Raw genomic sequence first — 17,258 nt, forward strand, 5'->3', positions numbered from 1 at the left:
GAGGATATGTTTGCTGAAATTCAGCTTGCGGTTGAGGAGCTAGATGAGATCTCGGTATATAGTGGATCTCGAATGTATTCAACATGTATGATTAGTTTGAGAACAGTTTATGGTCATTTTTGGGATCACTTTTGCATCAGTTTGCGATTAGTTTTGAGATCAGCAAGTGATTAGTTTATGCTCAGTTTTCAATGGTTTATAGCTGGTTCCATGGACAACAACATGTTAGTAAATGCCATTGACAGTTTTAGCCATGGATCATGCTGAAAATATGCTCTACTATGGTTGTAAAGTTAGAGAAACATGAGTTGTAGATGCATCCAATGGGTTTCTAGCAACAGTACCAGATTGTTTTTCAGATTTATGTTATGTATATATTGGTCGGGAATTTTCAGCAAGGTTTGGGACACTTGGCACAGTTAGACAACAATGGCTAATGTTGCGACTGTGATGTCTTATGGAAATTTCAGTGTAGTATGCTTTTCCTTTGTCACAATGCAATGTAATTGAGGATGATTGTAGGGAATTCAAGGGGGGAGGTTTGTCACGGGGATGTTAAATTTTGAGATGCTTTAATCTTGCCGACAACATTTGATTAAGTTATTAATCAAATGTGCAAGGTTGTTTAGCATGTGTTGCACATGGTAGTTATTTCATGGTAACAAGCGAAGGACCTTGAGGATGTAGTGGGTATCAAAGGCAAAAGTTGTGATAAGTTATGCTAATTGGGTTGTTTCAGTGGTTAGTTGATGCCAATTTTGACCCTAGGATAGTTGTTTGGTCAATAAGTGTTAGTAGAGATTGGGACCACTCTAGGTTGCAAACCTAACCAATTTAATTATGGATGGGTACATTTAATTCTAGGCAAGATCAAATGGGATGGAATTAATTTTCAGAATTATTTAATTTTGAAAATTATTTAAATGATCGGATAATGCTGAAAAATGGATTTAGAAGGTTGCCACTTGGCAAAAATGCCCATGTAAACTCAGAAAACGTTTTTGGGGGTTGGATCTTGGCTATTCAGTCGATTTTCAGCCTGGGAGAGAGGAAGAAGGTATTACTGGTCAGAATTTAGACCTGAGGAGGCCGTAGACAGCAGCCAGGAGGTCTAGAACAGCATGTGACAGCTATTCTGGCACCAGGAGCTGCTGGTTACAGTAGATTGGAGGACTCTAGGCAGTAGGTGGAACATTAAATGCTGATTGGTGTAGGCTGCAGGCTGAATTTGGAAATTTCTCATGTGAAATTCTGAAATTTCTCTCTCTATGGCATTGTCTCACCTTCTCCAATCAATTCTCAAGGGATCTTAGCATTTCTCAGCCATTTGGAGTAAATCTCAGCCATATTTGGTGGATAACAGATGGAATTCCGTTGTAAACCCTATATTCGGCAAAAATTATAGTTTATCAACCACCTTGGAACTTGTGCCAACAGGAGAAGGCATCGTACATTGAAGTCAACACCTGCAATTTGTAATATTGATAGAGATTTCAAATGCCAAACCATCCATTGTAAATTTGGGGCAACATTTTGGCCAGTTGGGGTTCGATTAGAGCAAGTCCTAGGTGAAATTCAAGGGGCAAATTGCCCAATTTGTTTGCTGATTGCATCTAAGCAAAAGGCTTTCGGATTAGCCAAGGAGATCGTGGAACCCCACCTATCGTACATTGAAGTTAGCATGTGTAATTCGTAATATTGACAAGGATTTCAGATGCTAGGCCATCCATTGTAAATTTGCGGCAGCATTTGGCCAGTTGGGGTTCGATTAGAGCAAGCCCTAGGTGAAATTCAAGGAGCAAATTGCCCAATTTGTTTACTGATTGCATCTAATCAAAAGGATTTTGGATTAGCCAAGGAGATTGTGGAACCTTGGCTTATAATCAATCCATTGGCAATTGAAGTTAAGGAAATACCAAACGGGGCACTAGTTTTGGGGCCAATAGGGTGTTCAATGTTCAAGATAATTAAGGTAAATTGTGTCTTTCAATTTAAGTTTATTTGCTGATTGTTGTAATTAAGTGCTTGATAAAGAAATTACCATTCTATACGAGAAGAAATGCTAGTTTCAGCGGGCCCCCATCCTGGATGCTCAACTAACGTGCTTTCTCTTGCATTGCCTACCCTTGAGCAAACAAGTCAAGGGTTCAAGAGTCTTAGCATAATCCTCAATAAACTTTTGAAAGAATCCAATGAAACTAAAAATCATTTCACTTATTTGGTATCCCGTGTTTACTAGATTTGGGCTTTGATATGCTTCTTGTGGACGGGCTTGCTCATGTAGGAAAACCTATCATGTTCACTAGTATAATGTTTACAATGGATGAGAATATTTGGGTGAGGATGGCATTGAGTTGACTGCAACTTATGAAAGCTTGGAGGCTGCTTGAAGGCTTACGAGAAAGAATGTCAGAGCCAAAAGAAGCAATAATTTATTTGATCTTTCATGAACAAGGCCATTTTGATAGATTTTGCCCCTTTTGAAACTCAATTTGGGGCATGGGGACGCATTTCGATTATTATAGTAGTAAAGTGCATTTTCCCTCGTTGGCCCAAATTGAATGTTACAGTGCAGAGTGATTCTATTTTGGGGAATTCATGATGGATCATTCTAGGTTAACATATTGTGAGAGTGCGCAACGGAAAGAGGAAAGTGAACATGGAGAGGAGACAGAGAAAATGTAGGTGAGAGAAGAAACGATGCGATTGCAACGGCTAAAGGTATAAGGTTGCAATAGTCAGCCCCAACATGTAGCTCTTCGCATCGGAGTGGGCACCAGATGGTAGTAGGGGGATGAGGGAATGAGGAGGGCTGGCTAATCATGAAGGATCAATGAGGGATAATGAGAGTGGGAGGACAAGCCGCCTATACATAGGCAAATTGGGGCCACAATTGGTAATAAAGTGGTCGGGCCCAAAATATGGGCATCTAGGACAACAAAAAGTGCCCAAAAAGAAATGCACTAATGTGTCTTCATCTAAAATGCCTGAAGCACATAAAATGACAGACATATACAATGTCAAAGACTAGAGCTCCTAATGTCCTTGTCTAACTTAGTCTATGGCTCACAGGCAGGAGATGACTACATAAGATGTAGAAATTACATGGCATAGGCTACAACGGACAGAATTTGAGCAAGGAGTAGAAAACACACAGCAAATATGAGAACGAATTGATACAAAGATGGCTCTGTCCGCCCATGCGCTTCCACTGTGAAGCTTAGATGGCAATCTAGATAGATGATAGGCGAAGAGCTTAGGGTAGTTGGAAGAACTCTAACTGGGTGAAAGATGGATTGACGACGGCTTTAGAGTTGTCTTCCTTTGTAGCTTAGGAAGGTAGTTTGGTAGGCAAGTCCAGCCATATTATGAACCTTTCCTAGTTGGCTAGAGAATATTCTAGAGGATATTCCCTTTACTGTCAGGCTGAAGGGATCCCCATTGGGGGGCTGCTAGCCCCCTTGAGACCCCCCAGCTAGGGGCCGCTTTCACAGCCCCCGAACCCCAAAATAGTGGCCCTTGATAACTCCCACACTGTGCTGCAACTCAATGTATAGTGCCTCAAGTTGCTTCCATCATAACTACTCTATCTAACCCAAAGGCTAGATCCACAAAGATCACCTTTTTGCCATTTGGTCACATAGACTTTATTTGGCATACAAGTCAAGACCTACCCAATGTCCGTGATCACACATGGCCTCTCCTCATAACAGGGGCCTTACAACTTTGAGCACCATGGATCATTGGTGGCACCTTATGAGGGAGGGGCATTGAGCATATCTAACACAAGACACGCGACTACTAACACATGGTCAAAAACATCTTCTATGACATAAGATCACAATGAGTGTGGATCCAGAAATTTTGCCAATGCCTTTGAAATGGCTTCCATGTTTGTGTATAACAAATATGTAGAATGTTTTGTAGTATGTTATGAGCTGTTTCTTGTTGCTACTATGAATGATTGATAAAAGTGAGTATAGAATTAGGTGGTAGCATCATTGTTGAGGTAAGTTTCAGTTATCCAAAAATGTATTGTTTTAGGATTACAATCTCTGTTGGGGACACAATTCTTCTGCTTTCACAAAAATTCTGATTGTACATGCAACCTTTGTATTGCTATATGCTTTCAGTTATCCAATCAGCTGATGTTGTGCAACATTTCAGAGGTTTCATGGAAATGGGAGATCCGTAAATGCAAATCCTATGGCGTTTTTTGTCACAGGCATGCTATCGAACACATTTTGGATTGCACCATTAAGCATGAAAAGGATTGATATAGTCTTTGTTATGATAGTTTCTGTCAGCTGTCTTATTCGCTTCATGTTTTCCTGTACTGGCAGTGCTGCTTCTGTTCATGATTTTAAACTCTCATCAGATGTCACCCAACTTTTTGGTATGTATCCATGATTATATTCAGACTTACCATAATGGCTGAGTTATATGCCAGCTCTCTTATGATAATTGGTTTCTTTGAGTTATATATGCACGGGAAATGATCTGTTAACACTACAGTTAACCTAATGCATCATGACTTCTCTGTGTTATTCTATTGGCAGCTCTGGCTCGGGATGGGGGTATTTCTAATGGCAACAAGTCTACGAATGTATGCAATGTGTCAACAGCTTCAGGCTCAGGCACAAGTTCATGCAGCTGCAGCCGGAGGCTTAGTGGGGCACACTGAATTCCGTCTTCGTATTCCCCCTTCAACTGCATTTGCTACCAGAGGACGACTGCAAGGGCTGAGATTGCAGCTTGCTCTACTTGATCGCGAGTTTGATGATCTTGGTCTGTATGGCTTTGAACCGATTCCTTCATGTTTTGATACTTATGTCATGAACCACCATAGTTGGCAGCATTAGTTCTTAAAAGTTTGTACATTCCTGCAAATTGTGATTTTTTAACAAACTGCTGTTTATCAACTGAAAACCACATTGTGCATGCACTATGCGGCCTACTGTGCCTAATCACCTGCTGTGCCGTTGGGCTGCCTGCCATCGCGATGCTATTTAGACAGCCCGAGCCTGCCACATTGCCAGGTCTGTGCATGCATGAACCATGACCTGAGCTGCAAAGAGAAGCCAAGTAAATTCACTGCTTATCTGGTTCGCATTTTGTTTGCTAATCAGCAGAATGAACTCAAATGAATAAGAGCAGTTACACTACCCTAGTTTCATTTGATTTCAAGTACCCTGTTCTCTCTCTCTCTCTCTCATAGAGCTAAGGACAAAGCAATGCATGAGAAGGTATGGCTCATGGTCAAAGTAGAGATGGATAGCATGAGGTGGGAAAGCAAAAAGGAAATGTACAAGGACATGGAAAACAAGAATTCTTACATGTAGGAATTCAGGCTTTACTAAGGACAGAGATTGATGTCTTTTCAATTGGCTACAAATAAGAGCAGTTGCACTACCCTAGTTTCTTTTGATTTCAAGCTCTCTCTCTCTCTCTCTGATAGAGCTAAGGACCAAGCAATGCATGAGAAGGTACAGCTCATGGTCAAAATAGAGATGGATAACATGAGGCAGGAAAGAAAAAAGGGAATGTACGAGGACATCTGACATGTAGGAATGCAGGCTTTACTAAGGACAGAGATCAATGTCTTTTCAATTGGCTAGCTCAAAATGATAATTACCAGAAACAATTACAGGAAAAAAAGGGGGCTTTAAGTTAGTGGATGAAATGAAAGAACTAAAATTTATGTGGAAAAAGAAATAAAATCTTTTGCTCAGGTAACTAAACAAACAAAAGCAGAGATAGCAAAGAATGCAAAGTGGATTGAGGTGGTTTAAAAGGGGAAGCCATATTGGCCAATAGTATAGATGCTATGAATGAAACTTTGGAGGAAGAAGCTAAGTAAGATTAAGGCCTAAATTAATCTCAAAATTGTGACCTATTTAACTCTTAAAGACTGCCCCAAAAGGATAGACAAAAGAAAAACATATTTTGAGAGTTTGTTAGGACAAATGGCTTAGAAACTCCTATCTTAGGGAGGCCGTGAGATGCTCTTAGAGCTATCCTTAGTGTCTCCAAACATCTCCTTAGGCTCATCACCAGCCAAAGACCTCGAGACATGGATGCAAGTGGCCCCTTTGTAGTCTTATCATTCTTTGCACTATTTTTCCCTGGAGCATATTGTGTTATCATCTATTGTTGTATATGTTCTTCTTCATTATTTTCTCTAGCATTTTTTTACACCTACATGTGAGGAAAACAAGGTGGGAAGAAAAGGGGAGCCCAAGGGATTATGGGAATGTGCATGGTGCAAAGATAAGCACAATACTTTATCCATGGCAAGGTGCATGGGTGAATAGGCAAGAATACCACAAAGACATATGCCTTGATCTTGGGATTCTTGGATATGTAACAGAAGAGGGCTTTCCTCTCCAAGAGAAAATGTGTTAAAAGGTGAGAATTTCACACTTGCTCAAGTGGAAAATTGTTGAAAGGAGCATATGTCATCAGTTTTAGATGCATAGGAGGGGAAGTGGGTGGTATAGTGAGATGGTATAGTGGTCATTCAAGAGCACGATTGACATGACGGTATGCAGCTGGGGAAAGCTAATAATTCTCATGTTATATATGTCTATCCCTAAAACTGATGCCCCTTTCCGTATTTATTTAACTTAATTGAAGAAGAAGTTGATGTATAATGGGATTCTCCCAATCCCTTTCGATATTCCAACTCCCCTTGCTATTCAAAATTGCTATTCAAAATGACCAGCAAGTCTTTAATCTGATTTGCTCCTTGATTCGGGCAATCAATTAGCCTTCACCCGCTTTGATGGATGCCCCAAATTTAATTATTTGTTGGTCCCTCCACTTAAATAGATTAAAAACAGCTTCAGTCCTATTGAATCCAAGTCTTGGAGCTTCCAATTTCTGGCATGCTTCTCGAGGCTACTGCTAAACCTTAATTTCTGCTCTGCAAATTAGGGTTTACAACAGAGAAATCTGAAATTTCTCAGCCTTTGGTAATCTCAATGTTGTAATCTTTGGAGCAAGGCTATAGAAAGGTTGGGAGATGAAAGAGAATGTTGAGGAGAGAGAAAATTCAGACTTTCTTCGCGAAGAATTGAAGAAAATCTATCATTTACTACTGCTGCCCTGTCTCAACAGCTTGTAGATGCAAAGAACTGAAGAAATATTGCCGCTGCCCTATCTCAACAGCCTGTAGATGCTGTCACTTGCTGTTGATTGGTCTTCTTCTGCCCTTGGCTACCTTAGAAGGTCCTCCAATGGCTGCAAATCAGACCAATAGCGTCTTCTTCCTCTCTCTTGCAAACTGAATACACTAAAAATGCATCTCTCCAGCCTCTAAAGACTTTTTTAGTCTTGCATGGGCATTTTTGACAAGTGGCAGCCTTCCCAGATGGTTTTTCCAGCATTATTCATAATTAAATAGTAAATTTTAATCTTTAAATACTAAAAAATAATCTAATAATGATTTTGGTGCCTTGAAAAATATTACGACTGGTCAATGATTAAATTGGCTAGGCATCTTCCATTCCCGAGTGTCTCTGTGCCATCTTTGGCCATCAAATTGGCGTTAGGTACAATTAAACGTCACTTCTCTAGTATCACCAACTGACACTTATGGCCAAATGAATGACTTAGGCTAACAATTGACACCAGATAACACCAAGTACTTGTGCAGCATAACTTATAGCAACTTTTGTCTTTGACATCTCGTGATTTCCTCAAGTTCCGGGCTTGCAAATTTACTCTAACCCCAATTATACCTCACATATGCAATATTTACTTAACCATGTGATTAAAAATAATCCACATGTTAAGTGAGGTTTTAAAAATACATGTCCTCATGAAAACAACCCTCATTTACTATTTGACCCTTCTCTCATCTACAAAAGGTGCTCCTCTCCTCCATACTTCCATACCAATTTAACAAGCATTTGCCATTCTCAGCTCTCTCTTGGATCTTGAATTGATTTGTGATTTATCATTCTCATCTCTGATCCTCTCTTTCTCGCACCCTATTAAAGTATTTATCATTCTCATCTCCTATCCCCTCTCTCTCACTCTCACTCTTTCAACTTTACCCCAATCCTCTCCCTCTCTTTCAACTTTCAAGTTTCAAGAGTCAAAACTCAAGCATCTCTCTCTCTCTCTCTCTCTCTCTTTCTCTCTCTCTCTCAAGCTCCTGGTCATGTGCGTGGATCGGTTGCCTTTCAACGACTTGCGGACATGGTAATTGCATGCATAGTGATTGAGTGCAATCTTGCATTCAATGTCCTAAAGCAAGAGCAATGGAAGAAGATGGTAAAAGCCATTGTCAATGTGGGTCCATGTGAAGGATGGTCCGGTGTCAGATACAACATGAGGACGAAAAAGATTGATTAAAAGAATGAGAGGATTGATAGAGCCCTTGATCCTATTCAGGCAACATGGATAAAATATGGTTGCTCCATTCTCATCGACGGATGGAGTAATTGTAAGTAACGGGGCATTATCAACATACTTGTCTCATGTCCACTTGACACTTACTTTTTGCAAGCCGTAAATATCGATAAGAGGGGGAGGAAAACGAGGGTGCATTCATCTACTACCACATTTGGCAAGCTATCATTGAGGTATACATTGCCTTTTAAATTTGTTTCACTTTCTTTCATTAAATGATTATGATAATTGATTTATATATAAATATCTACAACCCTATTCTTATTTCTCTCTAATGATTTATGCATAACTATCTATCTCGATTCTCTCTTTTCCCTTGGGTCCCAACCCTCGTCTCTCTTCATTCTTGAATCTTGAAAGTTGAAACTTGAGAGATTTAACTCTCTCTTTCTCTCTCTAACCTCTAAGTATTGTTACTTGTAATTTATAAATTGTGGTTGTAGATGGGTCCCTCGAATGTGATGCAAGTTGTTACCGACAATGCATTGAATAATGGGCCATTTGCTTGAGGTTGAGTTTCCCATGATTGTGTGGACTCCATGTGCAAGTCATTGTTTAGACTTGCCCATGGAGGATATTGGGAAGCTCAAGTGGGTGAAGAGGGTGGTTTACAAAGTTACATTAGTTGTCACTTTCTTCACGGTAAAGATAAAGGTGCTTGCAATGTGTTGTGAGTATAGCACGTTGGAGTTGAAGAAGCCTCCTTCGACTTGGTTTTCTTACATGTGGTTATTGTTGGAGCGCCTTTATGAGATGCGGTCCGCCTTGCATCAGATAGAGGTGTCCACTCTATGGAATGAGTGGGATGAGCATAAGACAGAGGAGGCCAAAGCCATGTAGCGCTTGTGCCTTAATGAGCAGCTTAGAAAGTCCGTGCTGTTGTCATTGTCGTGACTCTCTTTAATAGGGTGTTACGTATGAGTGATTGCGAGGGATTCACCATGGGTCTTCTCGTTCACTTCTTTAGAGTGGCTTTGGTGGAGGCAAGTGCTTGTACAGTGATCATAGAGACACAAGGCGCACATGTTTTAGAGATAGTAGAGAGGTGATAGGCATGGATACATAAGCCCATCCATGGTTTTGCCGCATTGGTATATCTGGCCTACAAGTCACTAGCGGTCATGGATGATAGATAGCTCCGTTTAGACCAACTTGCTTATTTGACTGGTGTGGTCCTTATGGATGATTACAATGCAGTGCTGGAGGAGCTAGGATGCTATGAAGATTAGAGAGGGCATATAGCTTTTGCTTTTTCCACTTGTTGGAGGAGAGAGTCACTTGTGAAGCCTTCATTTTGGTGGCAAAACTTTGGATATGCATTAGAGATCCTTCAGTCCTTAGCCATGAGAGTCCTTTCTTAGGATTGCTCTTTGGGTGTATATAAGAGAAACTGGAGTGTCTATTTTCTCATTCACACAAAGATTCGCAATCGGCTTATCATACGATAGTTATAGCAACTAGTCTATTGCCGCACTAACTAACGCATGATGAGGGCTATGGTGAGCATGGGTAGTCCGAAGCAAGTAAAGTTTAAACACTTAACCATAAAATGCAAAATTTATTGTTTTAAACTTTGAACATCAAAGTTTATACTTTACAATTTAGACTTTAGCATTTACAATCTTATGTGCATTGTATAGGTGAATGTTGATACATTCAAGTTGACAGGTGACACTCTTCCGAGTGTACATCAGGGGGTGGAGGAGAAGGAGATGATTTTTGTAGAGCTCTATAGAGAGCTTATAGCAATAGATATTCGTGACACTCATAGTCAGCGTGTCCGTGGGCGAGAAGTTTGAGTAGATGGTAGAAGGGACATGGTCATTCGGCACCCTCCAATATCAAGGAGGGTTGGTTCGAGTGGCTTGCATACATATGTAAGGTGGGGCTCTAGTAGCTCACATCCCATGTCTCATGATGGCATCCCCCCCTTGGCTACGCAGTTGCCACCTAGGGAGGCCATCATTTGATGATGATGGTAACCTCATCAGTGAGGATGAGTATGAGGGTGTCTCATCATTCCATGCCGAGGAGTCATCTTTAGACTCTCTTGATGAGCACTCAGATGGTTCTGATGATGATGATAGATGCCTTATCATAGACTCATAGGTCTCTTTCTTTTTGTATCTACTATCATTGTATCCACATGCATGATGCCACTATGATGCATCATCCATGGACCATCATCCATGTATGTCCTTGACTGTGGTTGTATCGCATATTTTGTGCAGCCCATGCGATTGCGATGGCCACGGTCTGCCCTCATGTATTCGTTTTATTTTGTAATGAAATGGCACTTTCTTTGAAGTGCGTGCCTGCTATAAATGGCTGGACAGACATAATACAATAAGCTATTGGCTGCACCATATGCAGCTTGAACAACAAGGTATTGATGATGGTTTGCCACATGTAGTGGAAGATGTAGTACAATATGAAAGGGCTACTGTAAATGCAGCAAAAACAATCCTGAGATGGCTGTTACAAACTCTCCAAGAGATTAAAATGGATACTCCTTTAGCTCAATGCACTAGAAGGGCTGCTAGACATGCAGCACATGATGCAAGGGGAGCCCATTTGACTGATTTTACGAAAGTAGGTGATTGTGATGAGCATGTATTTATGAGCTCACTGTTGGATAATGATGAGCCTACTTCCTTGGACAAAGCTTAGCAAGATGTACATTGGATGTACTATGTAGGCCATGTAGGATGAGTTAAACTCTATTGCCACTAACTCTACATGGGATCTTGTGGATTTACCACTTGGCAAGAAGGACATTGGTACAAAATGGGTTTTAAACTCAAATACAAGGTTGATGGTACCATTGAAAGGTACAAAGCACGATTGATAGCAAAAGGCTATGTAGAGAAGAAGGGCATAGATTATGAAGAGACTTTTGCTCCTACATCCTGTATGAGTACGGTGAGATGTGTAATTGCCATGGCTGTAAATTATGATTGGAAGGTACATCAGTTGGACATTAAGACAACATTCTTGAATGGGGATCTGCATGAGGATGTGGATGTGTCATAACCTCTAGGGTTTGTGGTTAAGGGGAAATAACACATGGTATGCAAGCTAAACAAAGCTCTTTATGGTCTCAAATAGGCTCCTCGTGCATGGTACTCTAAAATTGATGCATATTTGGCCAGCAAAGGGTTTAAAAACAATAACATGATTTAAAAAAAAACCATAAATCATTACATGATAGAATACATATTTGAAGTGGAAATATACAGCTTGTGGGAGGTATCTAGATATAGATATGCACAAATGATCCTTGAGTCCTCACAACAACTTGTTAATGAGGGTGATTCTTCATGGTGGTATGCCTAGATGTCAACCTTGTTTGAGCTACGTGGCTTTAGCGTTGAAAAGCTACAACCCTTTAACTACTCTCTTGATGCATCATCTCTCACTTTGAGCCACTCAGAGATTGGCAGGATCATCAGACATCTTATTCAGTTGGAGACTAGGAGGACATGGCGTACACTAGCACATGCATTGGGGATGAAGATGGCTTTTTACTGAGAGCATCTTGTCTACAATATTGATGATGGCTTCATTATTTGCCAAAGATACATGGACATGCAACTATCTCATGGGATTAGATGTGCTATTGGTTAGTCGTCCAAGATACACGCATGCTTACACCGATTAGAGATTGAGAATGGCGGATATACATCTATACCTCCCGAGGAGTGCATATGTGAGATTTGCTAGTGAGAGCTATAGAGAGAGGAGCAATGTATCTATCATTGCACTACGCTTGTCAGAGATGTCTTGGTCTCTTTCTTCTGGAGATATGACAACTTAGAGAGACTATCCTTAGGGGTTGAGCACCAGTACATTGGAGCCCTATCTAGAGGTGGCTCACAGATTTCTTCACGAGAAGTACCTGGACAGCCTCAACGCAGTCTCAGTCTGCATTCAGGAGGAGTACAGAGGAGTCCCTTGCATAGCCTCAGCTTGCATCTACCTGAGGGATATTTTTTATGTGGGTGGTTCAGTTTGGCCAATTTAGACACATCCTAGATCTCGACCAATGCATAGATGATACACGCATAGGAGGATGTGTGAGACTATTGCTCGAGCCAGAGCCAGGATCCCCAGGTTCTTTTGACATGAGATGAGATTGGGGCTACGTGATAGCGATTGATGAGGGCTTACTTGAGATGATATGTATCCTCATGGCCTCCTGGGTCCCACTTCACGTACCTTTGATTTTTTCTGGATAGCTAGGTACCTCTATCTCTGGTGATAGTACCTGTGAGGATTTACTATTAGCATTTAGATTCTATATACTGTTTCTTTCTCAGATAGTTATATCATTTTACAGATGGCTGTAACTTACGGTCTCGTAAGTTATTCAATTCAGGTTGTGATCTACTTAAATAGAGTTGTGAAGAGAAACTAAAGTAGAGCATGTCTATGACATTGAGTTTGACATCCTAGATGCCAAAGCATGTTGATGTAAAGTTATTCACATGTTCTCACTTTTTTAAACTGTAATTAATGGTCTAGTCTCAGCTGTACATTTTTATCCAGTGGTATAAGACAGCTACAATAACAGAAAAAGGGATTCCTTTGATAAAATGTAGAAGAAAGGACATTACATATGCAGTTATATATGACTTTGGTTAATGACAGCTCAAGTGTAGTTGTATTAGCTGCCAAATGGGATTTCTCTATGGGATCATGTGCAGGTTTAGTATGAAGAGTGGTGCTAGACTTTAGTGCATTAAGTGATTCCCTTTTATAGCATGGTCTTTTTTTGTAAAATCCATGTATCCTTGTCTATATACATTTGGTGTTTTTGAGATATTTGAACTTCAGTAATAGTTTATGTTTTAGTCAATTCTCGTAACTTCTTAGTTGGCCACACATCCACTTTTTTTTTTTCAAAGGTAATTTGATTGTTTTCCAGATTTTCTTATATGCACGGTTTTTTCTTTGTTTGTGACTCTCCATCAGATTATGATGCTTTAAGGGCACTGGATGCAGACAACCCCCCTGGTGTAGCATCTTTGACTGATGCAGAAATCAATGCGTTTCCTCTTCACAAATATAAGGCACCATCATCTCAGAGTGCAACAAATAATCAACCTAGCAGGCAAGTCTTTACATGATTTCATCTGAAAACATGTCAATACAAGGTTTAAATTACCTGTAACTGCTCTAACCCATTCAATCATCGGGCAATAGTACTGCATTGAAGGTTATTGTTCCAGTTTTAGTTGGTTTATACTTCTGATCCAAATTTAGGGAGATGAAAACAGGACTGCCAAATAACTGCTGGCTTGTGCTTGATATGTAATTGTCAAATTCTCTGGAGTGTGAACTCATAGAAAAAAAGGATGTGGCTCAAACAGGAGTACCTTTATCTCCTGGCTTTTGTTACTTTTACTTTAGAGAAGTCATCTTTGGGGCTTCTGTTTTTTTGTTTGTTTCAGAAGTTAAAAACAAGATTGCTATGTAAATTGAATAGCTCAATTCGAATGTGTAGACTACCAGGTTTTCTTATTATGTCGACGTGTTTGCTACTTTGTAGACAAAACAGCAGAATTACTCTGATTGCAATGCCCAACAGCTGTTTAAAAGTTGCAGATAAACACTTGATGCTTTAACTAGATTGTGCGGACAATGTTCAAGACTGTTCATTTTTTTAAACCATACAAAGTAACTGAGCTTTACAGTGCTTATAACAGCAAGTTGTAAAAAAAGTATGAGCTTCATCTTGCAGTGATAATAGTTCCACTTCACATACAATGGCATATGGCGATTCAAATGAGATAGGAGGGGTATGCACTCTTCCTCTTGTTTTTAGTTGAGTGATACATGCTTGTCAGGTTGTGTGTCTATCACTCATTGTGGTTATAAGAAAAGATTGATGTTGTCAACTCCACTCTCACTCAAGTCAAATACACAAATGCTACTTGCTGCTTCTTACTAGTTGCCAAGCGTTTCCCTTATGAGCACAGATGCTGGTAACCATTAAAAAATTTCAAGTGGCCTAGTATTCCTTTTTCATGCATTGCCAGGCTGATGGGTCCCCGCCACCATTTTCCTGGGCAAATTTGCTAGCCAGATGTGGTCCTGTTTGCTTTGCTCACATGCACCTACAAGTTATATTGCTTTTTGGCCGGGTAATTCGCTACCCAATACACCTTGCCAGTATGTGTTGCCTGTGCTGTTCACATTGGTTTGCTACATGCAATTGCAAGGTATACTGCTTTTTGGCTGCTTGCCACTATCCAGTACACTGTACCAACATCCCGCTTTTTGGGCTGGTTGAATCCCCACGGTCCCCAGTGGAATCCCCATGGTCCCTGATGGGTGGGTGGGGAGGAAGAAAACCACCACCACTACCACGACCATCATGTGTTCACTTACTATTGCAAATCACCACCATTATCACTACTACTGTTACTATTGTTCACTGCTTTTAATACAATCACCACCATTACTACTACAACTTACCAGATTTACTACTGTTCACTGTTACCACCACCACTATCATTCACCGTATTACTATCATCCTACAACCCCCATGACGTTGTTACTACTACTATTAGACACTTCAGATTTGCATTGTTTTTAGTACTATGTTTTTCTCCACTTTCCTCTTTTGTTTCCAGCAGCATGTATGAGGAAACCTAATAATACTTGTACTACGCCCATTGCAGAAAAAGAATGAGGCTGCCAGTTCAGATGGTGTAAAAGGACAAGACGAAGATTTGACCTGCAGTGTGTGCCTTGAACAAGTTGCCGATGGAGAGCTTGTGCGGAGCCTTCCATGCCTTCATCAAGTGGGTCCTTTCTTTGCTCATTATTACCATCATTAGTATGTGGCAAACATCTAACTCTATGTTACTCATTGTGTGTTTGTTTGACCAGTTTCACCCTAGTTGTATAGATCAGTGGCTGAGGCAGCAAGCCACCTGTCCAGTGTGTAAATTCAGGCTGGGATCTGGATGGCAGGATGGGTCGAGCTCTAGCGCACCAGCATACATGGTCTGACTGTGTCAGTTGAATGATAAAGACTCGGGGGACTTTATTTCTTGACAGTAAACGCTAGTTTTTACAACCTTAATGGCAATGTACTAATTATAGTAATATGGAGAGGTTAGCCATCCATACCATCCATGCTCGACACATGCCTGTAAAATGATACTGTATCTCATACTTCAAAGATGACTGTTGGTTACATACCAGAGGAGAGGATTTTATGGGAGAGTTCTGCTTAGTATCGACCAAGGAATTGCTCAAAGTGGGTCAAAGTTTCAATACAATATATGACCTAGTGCCTGGATTTTCAACTCAACCATTGGTGGTTCCAGACAACCAATTTAATTTGGTTTGGTTAAGCATTGTATGATGATCAAGTGACATTGTGTTGATGGTTCATGGAGGCAGATGGTGATTACTTCAATAGAGCTACTGAATGCTGCACCTAGCCATGGATGGTGAAAAGATATGTAGTCATCTCCACCAGTCAAAGCTTGCAACAGTATGCTACAATCAGTGTTTCGGAAGATACCCTGCGCCAGATTTGGTTTTCATGCTCCCTTCCCTAGACATAACAAACATGCAATCGTCTTCAGGGATGTATTCTTCAACGTCTTGGCGATTTGTTTGTGTGCTCACAAAATATAATTCAGTTGAGGCATGCTGTTTAGCTTTTGTACAAAAGGAGGAATGGATAAAGGGAACATAATGTTCCTGTCCAGATGTAATGCAGGAAAAAAGTGCTAGTGTTTTGTAAAAGTAAATGAAAAAGCATTTTTGAAGGCTTGGACCAGAGGGGAGAGGAATGGGGAGGGGTAGTAGGTGGAGGCAGCATGTGATTTTTTGGGCTTTTTCTCAAAGGTTCTCTCACAGCCATTGCTTGTTATTGTCAGTTCTTTGCTTATCACTGCTTGCCTTCTCTCACTTTAGGTGAGCTGTTTGCATTTCAGCAAAAATTAGTCAAGATTATAGACTTCTTTCGGATTGCTAGGCCTAATGTGATTGTAGGCTACTCTGTCTATGAATCCTATTGATGCTATTTTTGCAGGCCAGCAATTCTCCTGTGTACAAGTCACTAGAACTGGTCTCCAGCTAATTGCAGTGTTGTGTGTAGGCTAAAAACTCGGCAATTTGTATATCAATGTTAAGTTTTGCTAGCAAATGTTACTTGCTACTCAAAATAAGAGCAAAAACAATGTTGGGAACTTGATGATTCACAATTCCTTGTACTGTGATTGCCAAGCTTCCAAGCCATTTAGTTCCAATTTCTCCGTAACATTGCAACAGTTCAACTCTAGGAGCTACAGAGTGCTCGTAATAGGCCAACTTTTGACAATGGAAACTTTAAATATACATGGAAACAAGGTGGTGATATTATGCAAGAAAGAAGTGTTTAGGAGTTCTGCCACCCATTCAAGTGCCATTTTTTAAGAAGCTTAAGAAATTTTAACAATATTTAGGGCTTATATAACAATTTGTGATATTCATAAAACAAGTTAGTTCAAGATAGTTTTCATTGAATTTAGAATGGGTGAAGGGTATATTGTTTAATTATTTTGTTAAAACAAGAAAATTTACACATTATAGTAGGTTTGTGTGTACAACTATGCTATGTAGTTGCTTCAGTGATATTAAGGTTCAATTTGAAAGTTAAACCATGTGTCCATTCAAATGAAGACTCATATAATGCAAACAAGAGTGCTTCTCAAGTCTGTTGATATTGAGACTCTTTGTGAAGTGAATGGAACATGGATCCAAAAGTGTTCAATAAGGCTTAATTTTGAAATTAGCCTTGTGTTCAGCCACATTGAGAGTCATATCGAGTTGTCATG

The 17,258-nt window shown here is 40.2% G+C and overlaps 1 protein-coding gene across 4 annotated transcripts in view; it reads left to right on the top strand.

The window, feature by feature from the left end:
* The window catches only part of SDIR1 (RING/U-box superfamily protein), a 40,589-nt gene extending 24,342 nt beyond the window's left edge, over positions 1-16,247 (top strand). For 2 of the 4 annotated variants that reach the window (XM_087700285.1, XM_087700282.1), the window contains exons 3-9: positions 4,168-4,225; positions 4,344-4,396; positions 4,560-4,788; positions 13,393-13,531; positions 14,162-14,219; positions 15,105-15,227; positions 15,316-16,239. In XM_087700285.1, coding sequence (XP_087556411.1) covers positions 4,168-4,225; positions 4,344-4,396; positions 4,560-4,788; positions 13,393-13,531; positions 14,162-14,219; positions 15,105-15,227; positions 15,316-15,438 — 783 coding nt within the window. In that variant the 3' untranslated portion in view covers positions 15,439-16,239. Of the gene's footprint in view, positions 1-4,167; positions 4,226-4,343; positions 4,397-4,559; positions 4,789-13,392; positions 13,532-14,161; positions 14,220-15,104; positions 15,228-15,315 lie in introns of all 4 variants that reach the window. The other 2 variants (XM_087700284.1, XM_087700283.1) reach the window with 2 other exon arrangements.
* Positions 16,248-17,258: the final 1,011 nt, after the last annotated feature.

The sequence above is a fragment of the Lygodium microphyllum genome, chromosome 19 (assembly GCF_053477565.2).
Source record: "Lygodium microphyllum isolate KBCC chromosome 19, Lygodium_microphyllum_v1.1.10, whole genome shotgun sequence".
NCBI classification, from domain to species: Eukaryota; Viridiplantae; Streptophyta; class Polypodiopsida; order Schizaeales; family Lygodiaceae; genus Lygodium; species Lygodium microphyllum.